This window comes from Aspergillus stella-maris (assembly GCF_047715825.1).
Source record: "Aspergillus stella-maris strain CBS 113639 unplaced genomic scaffold BDV14scaffold_63, whole genome shotgun sequence".
Classification (NCBI taxonomy): Eukaryota; Fungi; Ascomycota; class Eurotiomycetes; order Eurotiales; family Aspergillaceae; genus Aspergillus; species Aspergillus stella-maris.
In genome coordinates, this window is record NW_027396857.1 from 161245 (window position 1) to 178926 (window position 17682).

Sequence of the window (17682 nt, forward strand, 5' to 3'; positions counted from 1 at the left end):
TCCCAAGGAATAGACTGACGATCGGATACATTGCTCGTTTACAATATACGTATCAATTCCATGTCTCATGATGGTCTTCCCCTTCTATCGATCTTTCCATACTAGTTATAGCTGCATTTTCACAATTTTGGATACCCATTCAATTGTAACTCCGCTCTAATAATATATGTACTTTGTATGTATATCAACATCAATCTATGTATCCGGATTCACAATTTTCACATCAATAGGCGTATTCATGGAGAGGAGAAAGTCCATGACGCGCGAAATCTGGTCAGGCTGCATCTGCTGTAGAATCATCGTCCTTTTCTTTACAGTCTCTTGATCTGGAGGCGGTAGGTCCGGGTCGAGGATTGAGTCCCAGTTCCATTCGAGGGTTGGTTGTAGGTCGTTTAGTGGAAGGTGTGGATCGGTTGTTGTGGTTGTGGTTGTAGGAGTAGGCGTAGGAAGAGGAGGAAGAGGAAGAGGAGGAGGTGCGTCCAGTTGCATCTCGCCTTCGTCACTGCGAGCTGCGTCGATTCGACTGTCATCGTCGCAGAGCGCTGGTGTAGAACAGTCTGTTCCTGTCGGTAACCCGCTGCCCATCATGAAGTCTACCCAGGATTGTAGAGAGGGCGGGGGCTCCGTATCCATTTCTCCCAGGACATCGGGGGTGCTACCGCTACCGCTAGCTCCTAGATATGAAGAGCTGGTTGTATGTGAAAGCTGCCTCCCTGCCGTGTCGGGGCTGTGGAAATACATGTTGGCCATATGGAGATCGTCGTGCCCTAGTTCCGAGTTCGTCGTGATGCAGGCATCCAGGTCTTCTCCTTGGCGATGCGATTGGGAGTTCGATGGGTTCCCGACGATGGACTCAGGGGTCGTGACGTAAAACTGTGGAAGGAGGTCTACTTCAGACTGTGGTGAGGGCTGGGGTGAAAGTTCTGAAGTTGCCGTCGTTGGTCTGCTTATGGCTGGGCGATGTTGCCCCAGGCTGGGGGAGATAGACTTGGGGTTATTATTCGTGCTCTGCCTCATCCGCTGGAGAATTGTGAATCTGTTCTTTGCATCGTTGGCGGATCGCCGGTGTAGTACTTCATCGACGATCTGTTTCCAGTTTCGACCTCGCTTCTCGACTTCGGCGACGAGGATGTCGTCTTCTTCTGGTGTCCATTCGTTGCGGTTCAGGCCTGGGTCTAGGAAGTGTTGCCAGCGTTTGGCGCATTCTTTGTTGAGACAGTCAGCGAGGCTGTCTAAACTTCATAATAAATCGAGTAATATAGTCAAGTAAAGGATTACTCACGATCTGGTTGGCGGGTGCCGACTACCTGGGCAACCTCTGTCCATCTGTACCACCAATCCAAAGAACGATTAGTCACAATTTGGATACGAGGCAGAGCGAAATGGAATACTAACACAGTTGAATACCTTGCAACAGCCTCGTGGAGGCGCTTGTTCTCCTCTTGACTCCAGGGGCCCTTGTTGATCTTGCTATCAAGCTTGAACCACCGCTTCCTGCAATCTTTACACTCCGGCGTCAGGAGATCGTGCTCGTCGACAGAAATAAGAATTAAATAGTCTCTTACCTTTATTACTCCTTCCTGGCAGCTTCTCTGCAACTGCTCGCCAGTCTCTAGGCTTTCCCAATCTCGATGTTGCCGATCCTAATGGTAAATCGCATGTCAGTCCCCATCCCTTGCTGTACAAAGCAGCTATATAACTTCAGGATCCAAAATCTCACTGCTGCTCGTCGTACCTTGCTTCACAATCTCTCTGCGCAATATATGATCCTCCTCCTCCGCCCACAAATTTCGAGTCTTGATTCCATTCTCTTCCTGCATCGTACCACATAGACAGTAAAATAGATAACGGGTAGGGAAAAGATAAGCAAAGTAAGGACAAGGAAAGATAAAGTAAATCAAAAAGGCTAACGCAATCCAGGCAGAAGGGTTGCTGGCAATGGAAGGGAAACCCCTGTTAGCGGTGTCATCGAGGCCTAGTCACCAATGCAGAATGCAGAACGCAGAATGACGGCTGAAGCTGGGTCAGGGCGTGATGAACGGCATCAAAAGAGAGATAAAACGCGCGAAATCGTTTACGACGCGGGTCCTCAAGCAAAGTAGAATAGTTAACTGCTCTACAGTATATCAGCCGCGGCATTTGTCATACCGTGCGGCTGGCATGGCTTGACTTCACTTGCGAGGCTGTTTGGACTGCTTCCATCCGGGCTGGATACGGCGTCTGGGATTCCTCGCGGAGAGGGCGCAATGCTAAATGCTGACGACTTACTACTGGTGGAAGCTCTGAGCGTTTGGACACCGTCGTCTTCGTGGGGGCGGAATCCTGCCGGATGACAATGGTGGGAGCTGTTAGGGTTGGATACTCTCTCTCCGCGGGCGCGAAATAGCGAGGGCTGACAAGGGTATTAGTTGGTAGTGGGAGGTCTCACTCAGCTTAGAATTTATGTCTCGGTGAGTGGTTCTCTCTTTACATTATCATTGGCAATGAGAATGCTCAAACTATTCAGGCCCTTGTGCATGTAGCTGCATCTTGACGAATTGGAACAAGGCCCCACAATGGAGGCTGACTCTTACAGCAGAGTAGATGCATAGCCCGTAGAACGATCGTTAACTCCAAGGCTCAAGTACTCTGGGCACACTTTTAGGCCCCCGCCTTGTTTTGTACATTTGCAGCGCTTGGTGCCTCGGCGAAGACCCGCTTCAGATCTCCGCGACAGTAGAGACTTTAGCGCCGATGGTCGACTCTGAGCTAATATTCGGAGGCTATGTACATGCAGGTCTCGTTAAGTACCATCTTACGTGGGAATTATAGCCGCGCAGATCAACAATCGTCGGCCAAGCCAAATAACACGAGTTCCAAGGAAAGAATGACGAGCCTCACTTTTGGAGTCTCTTACCCATTGGCTCAAGATTCTTCACGTTTAGAACAAAGTCAACAACACGTGGGAAGTCTGTTTCGAAAGGGTCAATTGGAAACTTTAGGACTCCTCGGGATCACCGCCTGTGCACCGCCGCCACCATGCGCCTTGCAGAACCAGGTTACTGTCAGCGATTGGTGCAGATTATTTGATTCTTTGCAGATCCTCCACGATTGTTAGTGCATGCTTCAAGGCCTTTAGCCTCCTGCTAAACTTCGACTTGAAAGATTGCTATGTCTTGGATACTTCCAGATCAGACCATCTTTTTCCTCCGATCTGATCCCTGTCGATAGTTCAGCTCGCTGCACTATTACTACCTCATATGCATGCAGTCAGATTATGCACAACGTGTTCTCGACAGGGTTCCCCTCACCGGACGTACGGGCGGCCAATTAGTTGCAGGGTCTGCTACACACACAGCCCACCCACTCTGAGCAAGCTGCGGTTGCCTGCTCCCCATCGGCCGCGACGCCCTAGGGCTCAACGCGGGCGGCATGCCTTATTACCCCAAGATCTTAGCATGGCGATCTGCTTGCTTATCACCGTTAGCTCATTGGCAATCAACCCATCCGCGATCTTCCGACAGAGGCTCTCTCCTTAGCAGATCGAGTCTCCCCTGCGACCCACGAGGCAGTGTAGAATCATATGTTAATGCCAAGACTCAAGGTACGTAACTATCCCACAGCACCGAAACAACATCGTATGTGGGAATTCAAACTGGACCCAGAGTTTGTGCATAGCCAATCGGGCTGCATAGCCTAGCGGGAAAGAGATGTTCGTGTAGCCGACGGTTTAGGATCGAATTTCCATCACCCTCGGGCTGGTGCGCCATGATCGGCCTGGATGCTAATCCGGGGATTTGACTGGTTGATGCTTACCGCTTCTACTCACCACCTTTACTGGCGGAGTGTATTGCAGGCGCCGCATGGTACCTAGCTAGAGAATTCAGCTGACACGACGCGTCCTCTTCTGAAGAACGTATGTGTTTCTTGCTGCGGCGTGTTGGACAAGCACGTGTCTCCGAGTCAACTGTCGTATATTTGTTCCATGATTGCAGCTGGAATGCAAGGCCACCTCGTGTCCGCAGGGAAAATGAGCCGGCGCAACCCCCCGGAGTCTCCGACATGTGCCGGATTTTGACCGTTCTTCATATTTTGCAGGAATGTTTGCGTCGCACGTCTTGTCGCATTAGGCGGGCAATTACTGGAGTCACCATCGCCACCGACGAACCCACTTTCCTGCAACAGATAAGACATTCAATCTTCATCCCATTGGCGTTGCCAAATGACGACCCGCCATTGCCGAAGTGGTAGATAATGAGATTGCTCGAGGCCAGGCGAGGCGAGTCGAATGTCTGCGGGGGGGAAGGGTCCCGTATACGCTAATTCAGTTCAGACCTTGGGATTCAGCCGTCTGAGGAAGCCTGCGCGAAGGAAGCTATTTTGGGAGTCAGCCTGAACACGAGCTGAAGGATGAATAGGAATCTGCTAGCACAACGTCTGGGTCCTGACGAAGCATAAATCTCCAGGACAATAGTTTCTTCACGGACGCGGGTCCAGCGATCGCGGGCCGTGCCGACTGAGACCCTACTTTGTATACTGTACTTCTGCGACGTGTCTGTCGTTGCTCTACGAGGCCATCAAGAAGCACACGCTTCTGTATTACCCACGTTGGCCATGTACTTCTTCGCTACTTACACCCGGACACCATCTGAAGCTTCTTTCCTTTCGGCCCCCGGCCAAGCTTGATCTAAATTGCTTAAGTGATCACTAGTCATACAGTAGCGCATACTAGCTAGATTCGCAAACCGATCGTTATCTCCGCGTGCTTTACGGACCCGCGTATAGACATTGTTCTTTTCCATCACGGAATTGGAGGCTGGCTTTGTGTTGGATATCATGCCACCTTGTGGTAGTCAGTTGTAAGCCATGTCCTTACATTGGCACCTTCAGCTTCGGCGCACCCAACGTAGAATTCACTGGGCCCACAACTGGCTCGGTCGGTCTTCAGAGAGGTCAAGTCCATTTGGCGTCAAAGTAGCTCTGTCGCACCGATCATCCGGGCCCGAGTGCTGTCCTCAAAGATCATGAAGTCCAGTATAACGTGACCTGAGATGTCAGGCAGCTCGATCATCATCAAGAGTTCAGATCATTCTCTCGAGCTTTACTCATCCCAGTCGTAGAAAACAAAACAGTCATACATCGCTAACAACAATGTCCTCGCCGATCCTGTACACATGCATCGCACTGTCTATTCTGGCCTGGTATGTCCGTTCATATCTGCGCCTACGCCATATCCCAGGCCCATTCTGGGCCAAATTTAGCAATCTGCCACGGTTCCTCTGGGTCGCCAACGGAAAGGCACACGATGTGCACATTGCCCTGCACCGCAAATACGGGGATATAGTCCGCATAGGCCCGAACATCGTCTCCGTGACGGATCCTGACGAGATTCCGAAAATATATGACTTTGCAGGGAGATATCTCAAGGTGGGAAAAGTCCCTAGTTAGAGAAGCCAAGGCTCTGATAAATATGCAAACAGAGCGACTTCTACCGCGTCCTCACATTCAGCGCTGGCGGTAAGTTGGTGCGCACGATCTTCTCGACGCAAGATGACCAGCAGCATCGAACGCTGCGGAAGCCAATTGCCAATTTGTACTCGATGAGCTATATTGCGTCCCATGAGAAACTTGTCGATCAGACGATGGCGCACTTCTTCAGGCGGTTGGATGAGCTCTTTGTTCAGACGAACGATGTCTGTGACTTCGGTACCTGGATCCAGTACTTCGCTTGGGACGTTATTGGGAACCTCACTTTTTCGAAACCGCTGGGGTTTGTGGAGCTTGGGGGTGATGTTGAGAATATCACGGCGAGTATTGGGAAGTTCTTTGGTCTGAATGGAATGGTATCTACGTATCCCTCTTCTAGTCAGTAGGTCTTTGATTCTAACTCGACCAGATAACCCAGATGCCCTGGCTGGATTACCTGTTCTTCAAGAACCCCATCCTCCACAAGGTGAAGAAAGAAAAGGCAAGCCCGGTGGTTACGTTCGCCATGGCGAGAACCAACGAACGACTTGAAGAGCTGAAGATAAATAAAGGAAAGACGATCCAGGATAGAGATTTCCTTTCGGGCTTTATCAATGCGATGTCCAAGGATCCAACTATTCCCAAGTCGTATGTACCTTGACCTTCCAATATTCCGCACCCTCCGATTATCTTTATCCTTACTCATTTCATTGACAGGGCCCTGACGGCATGGGCAACTTCCAACGTAACAGCCGGAAGCGACACAACCTCGATCCTAACTCGAAGCGTATTCTACCAGCTCCTCAAACACCCCGACAAGCTCCAACGTCTGATGGACGAGCTTGACGAAGCAGAAAAAGACGGTCGTCTATCGGAATATGTCTCATGGCAGGAAGCGCAGCAGCTTCCCTATCTGGACGCGGTAATCAAGGAAGCTGGACGCCTGCATCCGCCATTTGGATTGCACTTGGAGCGCCATGTCCCAGCTGGGGGGGCAGTCATCTGCGGCACGCATTTGCCTGCCGGCACTATTGTTGGGATTAATTCATGGGCTATCCATAGGCGCGAGGATCCCTTTGGAAAGGACGCGGATGAGTTTAGACCGGAACGATGGCTTTGTGATGAGGGACAGCGGCGGAAAATGGGACGGGCTCTTCTTACTGTAAGTGACTCCATTACTACTTTTGCTGTCCTTTTATTCTATCTAAAAAGCTGACTTGCTATTCCCTTTCCAAGTTTGGTGCTGGACGCCGCGTCTGCTTGGGGAAGCATATTTCGATTCTGGAGATGTATAAGCTCATACCGAGTGTCTTCCGGCGGTATAAGGTTGGTTCTGCCATCCTAGAGAAAACCATACTTTCAATGCTAACGTATCTACGACGTTACAGCTTGAGTTTGCGGTGCCTGATGGCCGCTCCTACCATGTGCACAATCGGTGGTTTGTCCACCAAACGGGCTTGGATGTGAGGTTCATCAAGCGCACTACCGCTTGAAGCGGGATATAGATTTGTTCCCGGTACAAGACTTAAAACCATGTTGGCCTGCTGCATGCTATCCTGTTATATTCCGTGAATTCCATAGTTCGTTTAGAGACGGTGCGGCTGCAATGACTGCGTACGACCATCACCAAACATCATAGTTCAAGCATCCTACTATTCTATACCATTATCCACTACGCTCCATGTATCTTTCATCAGTGTTCGAGTGCTTTATCAAGCTACATAAACTATAGTTCAACCAGCTAGTTGCCTTGAAGCATCTCCCATCCGCTCTCGCGCAAAAACGCTCAACGCGGCGGACCCGCGTACAAAAGGCAAAGCCAGAAGGCAATTAAATAAATTTAGCTCCACCACCAGTGAGATTCGTGGCTTCGCCCCCTAAGAATACGATACTCTGGTACATACTGAGTTAGACAGCATACTCGGTCAACGCAAAGACATTGAATTTTTGGCAGTTCGAAGCGCCAGCCTCCATCGCCTGATACGAGGAGCCCCCAAGAATAGCTAACTATTCAGTCTACACAGCCCTCCAGCTGAACCGTAGCGCTGTGCGCGAGTATAAATATAACCATGTGCATTTCCCACAGCGTTACCCCTGACGATCGCATGTCCCTTGCATTCGTTGCACAATGGTTCATGTTCCACTTCTCCGACTCGGGCCCGCCTTAGGGCTTGTTGTGCAATTGGCCGCAGCAGCTGCATCAAACAATCTTTCTGCTATCGTTGAGCAGCTCTCTCCAAATGCAGAGCTGTTTTATCGCTCTGATGCAGACTGGTCTGAGGTTACGCCGCGTTGGTCAACGAATGATGCTCCGACATTCTTCGCGGCCATAAAGCCAGCGACTACGCGCGATGTCCAGACTATCATCCGCTACTCTGCTAAGAATGATATTCCGTTTCTTGGGGTGGGGGGCGGTCATGGATTTACGACGACACTGGGTGATTTGCAAAATGGGCTGGAGATAGACCTTAGCCAGTTTGATAAGGTCGATGTTGATGCAAGGAGGAATCGCTTGACGATTGGTGGGAGTGTGCGGTTCCGGGATATTATGGACCCTTTGTATGCTGCTGGCAAGGAAATTCGTACGTCAAACCTCAACCCTCTCGAAGTGATTTCCCCCAATGCAATTCTCTAACCGCACCATTGTTCTCGGCTTTCCGTAGAAACCGGAAGTTGTCCCTGTGTCGGCATGGTGGGAGCCACTCTCGGAGCTGGCGTCGGGAAGTACCAGGGTATCCACGGGCTGATCATCGATGCCCTGGAATCAGTCAAACTGGTTACTGCGTCAGGCGACATAGTGACAGCGTCGAAACATGAAAACTCCGACTTGTTCTGGGGTATACGTGGAGCGGGATTCAACTTCGGCATCATTACCGAGGCCACTTACAAGATCTACGACTTGACGAATAGGGGTTCCGTGATGAACGCGGATTTCATATTCCCTGGAAGTTCCAACCAGACGGTCTTTGAGATTCTGGCTTCTTTCAATGGGAAATTACCTCCGAAGTTGGCACTCTTCGCTGTGTACGCCAATGATGCTACGAACGGGGTGAGTTTCATATCTGCTACACTTTCATGAAAACTTCGCTAACCACGGTTACTCTGATCCACCCAGCCTACAATCATCCTCAACGCTGTATACATCGGCCCCGAAAAGCAAGGCCGCGCCTACATAAAACCCTTCCTGGACCTCCCCTCCCTGCGCCAAAACATAACCCAGCTCCCCTGGAACGAGATGCCCGACGCACACATGTTCGGCACTATAGCAGCCACATGCACAGGCGGAAACCCCCAGAACAACTGGTCCCAGGGGATGGCGAGGATGGACGTAGCCACCCACGTTGCATATTATAATGCACTTTCGGATCTCTGGGTCGATCATCCGGCGGCAGCTAATGCAATTGTTTCGCTCGAGGTCTTTTCTCCGCGAGCGGCTGTCGCTGTGCCTGATCGTGAGACTGCGTACCCGTATCGCGATAGTGCGGTGCAGATGTAAGTAACACCATCTGCAAGTGGGTACATCAGAGAGACTTGACTAACGTGTTTTTGTTCTGTGGTTTTAGGATCCTGAACTTCCCCGTCAACGACGACACGATTACGAATTTCGCAGAGCACTGGGTTCCGGAATTTACCAAGACCGGTGGCTTCAGTGAGTCGCGGGTGTATGTGAGTTATGCTCATGGCAATGAACCCCTCGAGACAAAGTATGGTGCTAGGAAGTTGCCTCGGCTCTTGGAGTTGAAGAGGAAGTGGGATCCAAAGGGTCTTTTCAGTTTTAATAATGGGTTGCCGGTTGTTTGAGTACAGAGTTGCTTGGCATGACGGCAGTGGGGAAGTGACTACAAGATGATTTGGTAACTCGCCTTCAGCATAATTACGGTTGATGCTCTGATTGCTGTACATATTGACTATGACTGCTGTAGATTGTGGGTTTTGTTCCATCCCTTCGCTTTCTTTTCCAGTGTAATGATAGATTGACCCCCAATGCCCATATCTAAGTTTCATCTATGCAAGGCCTTACAATTGTTTTCCCATTAGGAGTAGGAAGGTGCTGATATTAAATGAAGGGAACATCTCGTACATTGCGAGATAGGGCAATGGCGTGTAGTTCAATCGTAGCAGCATGGCTTCTTGTGGTGTAGCCGGTGGCCGCCTAGGCTGACTTTTCGACTACTGATGCTGCTCCTTACTATGATGTCAATTGCTGGAACTTGCAATAATCAAAAAGTGAAGTCGAGGGTCAGCAAGTAAGGCGTCCATCACGGACCCTGAAGCTTGCGACTGCGGCGGTGAGAACCACGTAAGTTTCCATAATTTGCGTCCAATCACGACAGAGGGATAAGCAAAGCCACTGTGCTCTCAAGACAGCGCTGACGCGGGCCCGAGCGAAGAATATGGGGAAGTATTCGAGATCCCCAGCCATGGCCCTCTTGCGCCCCATGCGAGGTTCGAGTGCGGCTGAACAGGACCCGCGCAGCAATCTACATGCATTGGCAAAAATCCTGAAACGGTTTTCATATTCGTCCAGATCGAGCTTGAAGAATTGCAAAGGCTTCCAATTGGCTACCGTTGCAGATCCAGACTGACTATCGGTGAACGGGACCCGCGCCGAAATGCACTTGTATATTAGCATCGAATATGCAGATATCAAAGAGTTTAGTATTGACAACCTCGAAAATTTGAATTGATCTCGCATTCCAACATCTCAACGCTCTTACCGCACTCTTCAACGACGGCAAGATGGTCGATGGATACCCAGACAACGCAGTCGCCGTCATCGGCATGGCCTGCAAATTCCCCGGTGCAGACTCACTAGACGAGTACTGGGAACTGCTGGACGAGGGCAAATCAATGTGCGAACCTACACCTGAGGGCCGATTCGCAACAACAGAAAATAAACGACACCAGGAGAAATCCATCTACAACGCCAATTGGGTTTCTGATATCGATGCCTTTGACCACAAGTTTTTCCGCAAGTCTAGTCGCGAGGCGGCATCTATGGACCCGCAGCAGCGTCTTCTGTTACAAGTGGCTTATCATGCTCTTGAATCCTCTGGGTATTTTGGGCCGGCCGAGCCACGGACGGATGTCGGGTGTTATGTTGGTGTTTGCGCGTCTGATTATAACGACAATGTGGCTGCGCATCCGCCAAATGCGTTCTCGACGCTCGGCACGCTTCGTGCTTTCTTGACGGGGAAAATAAGTCACTACTTCGGCTGGACGGGGCCATCTGTGTCTGTTGATACGGCGTGCTCATCGTCTATGGTGGCCATTGATGCTGCCTGCAACGCCGTTCTTCTCGGGAACTGCTACAGCGCTGTGGCAGGTGGTGTTTCGCTCTTCACCAGCCCATATTTCTTTCAGAATCTTTCTGGGGCCTCTTTCCTGAGCGCAACTGGACCAACAAAGTCTTTTGATGCGGACGCAGATGGGTACTGCCGGGGAGAGGGAATTGGCCTGGTGGTGTTGAAAAAGCTGTCCGATGCGCTGGCCGACAACGATAATATTCAAGGCGTGATTATGTCCACCGCTGTCGCTCAAAGCAGTAACCTTGTCCCAATCACGGTGCCATATAGTCCTTCGCAGACATCTCTATACAGAAGAGTCCTTAAGCAGGCGAATGTGTCTCCGGAGGAAGTGACATACCTCGAGGCCCACGGCACTGGTACGAGAATCGGCGACCCTCAAGAATATGACGGTATTCGCGAGGTGTTTGGGTGCCAGGGACGACGTGAGCAGCCTCTACACTTCGCCTCGGTGAAGGGGAATATTGGGCATACAGAGGGTGCATCGGGTGTCGCCGGGCTGATCAAAACATTGTTGATGATGAAGCGAGGTGTCATCCCCAGACAGGGAAGCTTCAAGCAGCTAAACCCGAAGATCACGCTGGAGCGAAACTTGGCCATTCCTACAACGTCAGTTCCATGGACTGCAAAGACGTTGGTTGCTTGCATCAACAACTACGGCGCTGGTGGCAGTATCGCTGCTGCAGTCGTCAAGGAAGCTCCCAAGCTCTCTCCCCAGAGCAAGTCGTCTTCAGTGGCTTCTCAGCCTCGGTATCCCATTTTCCTATCGGCGCACTCTCCGCAGAGTCTCAGTGACACGGCTTCCCGACTGCGCGCGTATATCAACGAGCAACACCCTTCATCCAGCAGAAACACTTTGGGAGATCTTGCTTTCAACCTGGCTAATCAGCAAAATCGATCGCTCTCAAATATCATGGCAACTACCGTCTCCAGCATGTCCGAGCTCGACGACCAGCTGCGCATTGTGTCTTCTGTGCCCGAATCCGGTCCTGCGCAGGCCGCAGTGACGAACCCGAAGCCCATCGTTCTCGCATTCGGCGGTCAAACCAACCGCTCTGTCGGACTCAATCCCGCTGTCATGGAAGCATCAGGACAGTTCCGATCATACCTCGATGAATGCGATCGTATCTTAAAATCCTTCGGTAGCAATAGCATCTACCCCGGCATTTTCGAGTCCACCCCTCGCGACGACATTGTCGGTCTCCAGACAATGCAATTCGCCGTGCAGTATGCCTCTGCTAAAACCTGGATGGATTCAGGCCTGCGCGTAGACTACATCGTGGGTCATTCCTTTGGTCAACTCGTTGGCATGACTGTCGCAGGAATCCTTTCTCTCGAGGACGGTCTGAAACTAGTTCATGGCCGCGCTGCACTGATGCAACAGGAATGGGGACCCGAGCGTGGGGAAATGGTCGCTTTGGACGCTGACCTCAAGACGACAGAGGAGCTCATTGCCATTTCGTCACCAGAGGATAGGTTGGAGATTGCATGCTACAACGGACCGAAGAGCCATGTTGTTGTTGGCTCTAATGCTGCTATTGACGGCCTCCTCGACAAATTAAGACTTTCCTCGGCTGTCAAGTATAAGAAGTTGAATGTTACGCATGGCTTCCATTCTCGCTTCACTGACGCTATTCTACCTGACTTGGAATCCCTGGCTGGAAGGCTCACTTATTGCTCGCCGCAGTTTCCTCTCGAGACCTGTTCGGACGGAGACTCATGGCCCGTTCCCACACCTAAACTGATTGCTGAACATACGCGCGTTCCAGTCTATCTAGGACAAGCAGTCAACCGCATCGTCGCCCGTCTGGGCCCATGTATCTGGCTCGAAGCAGGATCAAACTCCTCGATCACAAGCATGGCGCGCCGTGCCGTAGGCGACGACGTACAGAGCCACAGCTTCATCCCCCTCAATCTGAGCAGCTCCGGTGCTATTGGATCTTTGGCTGATGCGACAATCCATCTATGGCGTGCTGGCCACCACCGTGTTCAGTTCTGGCCATTCAACCGCGCCGAGAGAGCGTCTTATACTCATCTCAGCCTGCCTCCGTTCCCGTTTGAGAAGACAAGGCATTGGCTGGAGTGGGTGGAGGAGAAGCCTGCGGTCGCCCCTGTGCCCATCCGCAACGACGCAGAGAAGGAGAGTAACAATAATCAACTTCTTTTCTCTCCTACTTGGCTCAACGCTAGCCAGTCCACTGCCCGAATTCGCGTCAATCCCCGCAGCGATGAGTGGCGGCGGGTGGTCGAGGGCCATGCTGTCCTCAATAACCCTCTCTGTCCTGCACCGTTGTACATCGAGTTGGTCGCCCGGGCGATCAAACTTTTGGGCCTTGGAGAGGTATCCGCGTTTCACAGTCTCGAAATTGCTGCACCATTGGGACTGAGCCAGGAAGCGGATCTCGCTCTGCAGCTCGACCAGCAAAGCAGCAATAGCTGGTCATTCTCATTCGTCTCACAGCCCCTCAGTGCACCTCAGCAACAAGAGCCAGCCGTGCACGCAACTGGATCCGTCACAGTTGCCAAGGATAACAGCAGTACAAAAGCAGAGTTTGATCGTACTGCCCGATTACTCCCGTATAGCCGGGTCAAGGAGCTCCTTTCGCAGGCTGACGGCGAGGCTATGCATGGTGCCCTGGTTTACAAAGTCTTCAACCGCGTCGTTCAATACGACGAATACTACAAGGGCGTTTCACGCGTCGTGGCCAAATCCGAGCAAGTTGCCGCGGACGTCGTTCTTCGCAATCCGCCGCTGCCATGGGCGGCTGACCAAATATGTAACCCTCTAGCATTGGATAACTTCCTACAGGTTGCTGGGTTGCACGTCAATAGCCTGAGAGACTGTGCGGAGACGGATGTTTATGTTTGTACCAAAGTTGATCGGCTATCAATAAGCCCGAGTTTCTCTGCTTCCTCAGCGCAACCAGGATATGGGTCTTGGGGAGTGTTTTCGAATCTTAATGTGATCAACGACAAGCAGGTGGAGAATGATGTTTATGTCTTTGATGCCACGACTGGCGAGCTGGTTCTCATGGTTGTCGGGGCTCAGTTCAGCAGAGTTCTTATTACTTCGCTGAGTAGGGTGCTCTCGAGGGCTAACACGCCAAGTACAACTACTGCGATCGCATCAAAGTCTACTACTACAGGCTCTGCAGCAGCAATCCCCATCTCTGACCCAGGATTGACAGAGACACCCTTCTCTACTATCCAACAACCCATCCAGCCCCCAGCTCGTACCAAGTCCCGGACGGTCCGCACACGCAAACCAGCAGGCGTCGAAAAGGAGCTTCGCCAGCTTCTTTCGAAAATCACAGATGTTCCCGAGCAGGAGTTCCAGGGCCAAGCAACACTCGAAGATCTGGGCATTGATTCATTGATGATTACCGAGATTGTCTCTGAGATTAGCACTGCCTTTGGTATCAATATTCCGCAGGAGGATCTGCAGGATTTGGTCACCTTCCAGTCTCTTGGCAACTATCTTACTCGCAAGGGTGCTCGGGGAAGCGGTGTTGAGGAAGTCGAGGAGGAGATTATTGAAGATGATGCTCAGATCGAGGTGCCTATGGCCAATGTTGCGGCTGCGGTGCCTAAGGCCCAGCCAACCCGCGCAGAATCTCAAAGAGACGAAGCACTTCGCCTACAGCTTGCTCAGCTGGTTGCTAGTCATTTGGATGTCGCCGCCAACAACTTCATTCGCGCCACAAACCTCGCCGATCAAGGACTCGACTCACTCCTCTGCATGGAACTGGCAAGCGACATTGAGCGATCATTCAGCGTCAAGATCGACGTGACCTTGCTCACTACAGAATCCACCTTCGGTGAACTAGCAGACATGGTTTTTGGAAAGGACAGCACTAGCGGAAACCAAATGACAGTCCTTCCATCGTCCTCGCTATCCAGTTCAGGGACCGAAAGTTTGGGAACATCTACCCCCGGCGACACAGATACAGACTACGACCGCATCTCCCTCCCAGACAGCAACTACAACCCCCAGGCGGCTTTTGAGAAAATCCAGTTCGATTATGAACATTGTGCGAAGGAAACGGGGTTCTTGGGGTTCTGGAAGAATGTCTATCCTACGCAGGCACGACTTGTTCTTGCTTATGTGGTTGAGACCTTCCGGGATTTGGGATGTCCTTTGGATGCGATTCAGCCAGGAAAAACTATTCCGCTGCTTCCAATGCTGCCGAAACATGATCGTCTTCGTGATGTATTCTATGAGGTTCTGCGAGACGGCCAGATTGCGGATTACACGGGTCAGGAGTATATCCGCACTGACAAGGCGCTTGACCCGGCGACTTCTGCAGATATATTTTCAGAGATCACCTGTTCCCATCCGCAGCATGCCAAAGAGCACGAGCTACTTCATCTATGTGGCTCAATCATGGCAAAGCTCGTCACCGGGGAGCGAGATCCACTACAACTACTCTTCGGCACGAAAAAGAACAAGGAGCTCTTGGAAGAGGTGTACAGCAACGGCCCCATGTATCGGGCCATGAGCCAGCTCCTAGCCAAATTCCTGCGTCAAGCCCTGGGTAACCGATCTCCTTCTGCACCCGTCCGCATTCTGGAATTAGGCGCTGGAACAGGATCGACGACGAAGTGGATAGTCGACATTCTTTCACGCTCCGGAATCGCATTCAGTTATACGTTCACCGATATATCGCCGTCGCTCGTTGCCGCGGGACGACGCAAGTTCGCCCAGTACAGCGACTGCATGGAGTTCCAGGTCCTGGATATTGAAAAGGACATTCCGACCAAGTTCTTCAGGTCTTTCGATACGATCCTCTCGACGAACTGTATCCACGCAACAAGTAACCTGCCGAACTCTCTAACGCACATCTACCAGATGTTGCAACCTGGTGGATTCGTTTCCCTAGTCGAGTTCACGAAGAACATGTTCTGGTTCGACCTTGTCTTTGGACTTCTCGAGGGGTGGTGGCTGTTCAATGATGGTCGGCAGCATGTTCTTGCCGACGAAGCCTTTTGGGAGCGGTGCATGCGCAAAGTTGGGTTCCAGCATGTTGCCATGACTGAGGGGGCGAGTATGGAGTCTAACACTGTGCGGATTATTACGGGGTTTACGTCCAAGCCGATTGAGCCGCCTGCTACGGCGTCTTGGATTGAGAGGAAGAAGGATGAAACGGAGGTGGAAACCGTGGCGTTTAATGTTACTCCTGGTGGAGTGACATTGCGTGCGGATATTTACTATCCGACTGCGTCTTCTACTGTGGGGGCGTCAGGGTTGCCTGCACCAAAGAAATGGCCTGTTGGTATGTACAGACAGTTTCTATATTGACAGCGACATTGTTAGCTGACCTGATCTCTAGCTCTCCTCATCCACGGCGGCGGCCACGTTATGCTTTCACGAAAGGATATCCGCACAAAACAAATCCAGCACCTGATTCGCAACGGTATACTCCCCGTCAGCGTCGACTACAGACTGTGTCCAGAGGTGAACATCGTCGACGGCCCAATGCGCGATGTCAAAGACGCCTATATCTGGGCGCGAAAGCAGCTCTCCAGCCTGAAGCTGTACTCATCACCATACTTGCAAATCGATGACAGCCGCGTTGCAGTCATCGGGTGGTCCACCGGCGGCACCTTAGCCCTAACACTAGGATGGACACCGCAAGACGTCAAGTCTCCAGATGCAATTCTGTCGTTCTACTGCCCGACGGATTATGAAGATCCATGTACGTCTGATCCCCCAATTACATTCATTGTCAGTACTAATCGTATTCAAGGCTGGCAATCCCCCAACTACCCCAACAAATCCGAATCTGAGTCCCAGAACCAAGACTACGATCTCCTAGAGGGCGTCCACGATACCCCAATAACAGCCTACAACGTCCCCCCGTCCAAACGCGCAACAGGCGGCTGGATGTGTCCCTCTGACCCGCGCTCCCGCATAATCCTGCACATGAACTGGCGCGGGCAGATGGTCGCTGTACTCGCCAATGGTCTTCCCTCTAAAACCACTGCGCAGAAACAAAACCTCTCAGGGGATGAGATAAAGTCCCTCGCACACCTCCCACAACCATCAAGAGAACAAATCGTCCAATTTAGCCCCCTCGCGCACATTGTTAAAGGCGAGATCCGGTCACCTACGTACCTTGTTCACGGGACAGAAGACGATTTGATTCCGTGGGAGCAGTCACAACGGACATATGAGGCGCTTGTGAGTGCTGGTGTCGATGCGGGGATTTCGGTGCTGCAGGGCCAGCCGCATCTCTTTGATTTGTTTAGTGATGGGGATGGGAGGAAGTGGGAGAAGATTCTGGAGGCGTTTGAGTTTGTTTTTAGGCATCTTGGTGTTAAGTCCGCACGGTAGATCGATAGATGAGTGGTTTTGCCTTGGAGGTAGATTGGGTAGTGACAGAATATAGAAAAAAATCGATGGTTTCTTACTGGTTTTCTACTTCCTCTGGAGGGGCTTAGGCAGTTTCAGGGCTGATATGCGGGAATGGAATATCTTCGAAGAAAATATGCAACTGTATCTATGGAGCCCTACATTTGAGTTAGGCCAAACAAAAAAATAGAAAGACAGAGAAAGGCAGATAGAATGAATACAAGCGGAACCAAGTGTAAGAAGAAAGTCAAAACGTAGGATTCCAGCACCTTATCACTCCGGATAGCACCCACCACTTTGCAGCATTCACACCTCGAATCGGACTCTACTACTTGACAAAAAAATCCTGCGGTATCCCCGCCCATCTCTTGACAAGCATCCTAAGGATGTCTTCAACTTGCGACGCTGGTTCATCAAACCGGGCTTGAGAGCAGGACCAGCTTTTCTCTTGACGAGTATCTGGCCGTTCAACGGTATGCTTTGACAACGCTACTGCATGAAATAATCCAGTTCTTTTTTGAAACATTTACGCGACAACCACTAACTCTACATATTGAAATATGACCGAAGGTCCCAATA

General features: G+C 51.2%; 4 protein-coding genes across 4 annotated transcripts; 3 read left to right on the forward strand and 1 right to left on the reverse strand.

The window, feature by feature from the left end:
• Nucleotides 1-195: 195 nt before the first annotated feature.
• BDV14DRAFT_203727 (uncharacterized protein) lies at nucleotides 196-1820 on the reverse strand (the record flags this gene model as incomplete). The annotated part of the gene is made up of 5 exons (XM_073774351.1): nucleotides 196-1205; nucleotides 1283-1326; nucleotides 1396-1501; nucleotides 1566-1643; nucleotides 1736-1820. The coding sequence occupies 5 exons, from the start codon at nucleotides 1818-1820 to the stop codon at nucleotides 196-198; spliced, it is 1323 nt and encodes a 440-aa protein (XP_073624505.1).
• Nucleotides 1821-5130: 3310 nt separating this feature from the next.
• BDV14DRAFT_211094 (cytochrome P450) lies at nucleotides 5131-6938 on the forward strand (the record flags this gene model as incomplete). Its single annotated transcript, XM_073776028.1, has 6 exons — nucleotides 5131-5406; nucleotides 5460-5822; nucleotides 5876-6093; nucleotides 6163-6607; nucleotides 6682-6771; nucleotides 6834-6938. The coding sequence occupies 6 exons, from the start codon at nucleotides 5131-5133 to the stop codon at nucleotides 6936-6938; spliced, it is 1497 nt and encodes a 498-aa protein (XP_073624506.1).
• A 635-nt stretch (nucleotides 6939-7573) lies between these two features.
• Nucleotides 7574-9246, forward strand: BDV14DRAFT_211095 (FAD-binding oxidoreductase; the record flags this gene model as incomplete). Its single annotated transcript, XM_073776029.1, has 4 exons — nucleotides 7574-8027; nucleotides 8109-8494; nucleotides 8561-8937; nucleotides 9009-9246. The coding sequence occupies 4 exons, from the start codon at nucleotides 7574-7576 to the stop codon at nucleotides 9244-9246; spliced, it is 1455 nt and encodes a 484-aa protein (XP_073624507.1).
• Nucleotides 9247-10185: 939 nt separating this feature from the next.
• BDV14DRAFT_203730 (uncharacterized protein) lies at nucleotides 10186-17085 on the forward strand (the record flags this gene model as incomplete). The annotated part of the gene is made up of 3 exons (XM_073774352.1): nucleotides 10186-16024; nucleotides 16082-16447; nucleotides 16499-17085. The coding sequence occupies 3 exons, from the start codon at nucleotides 10186-10188 to the stop codon at nucleotides 17083-17085; spliced, it is 6792 nt and encodes a 2263-aa protein (XP_073624508.1).
• Between the last annotated feature and the right edge of the window lie 597 nt (nucleotides 17086-17682).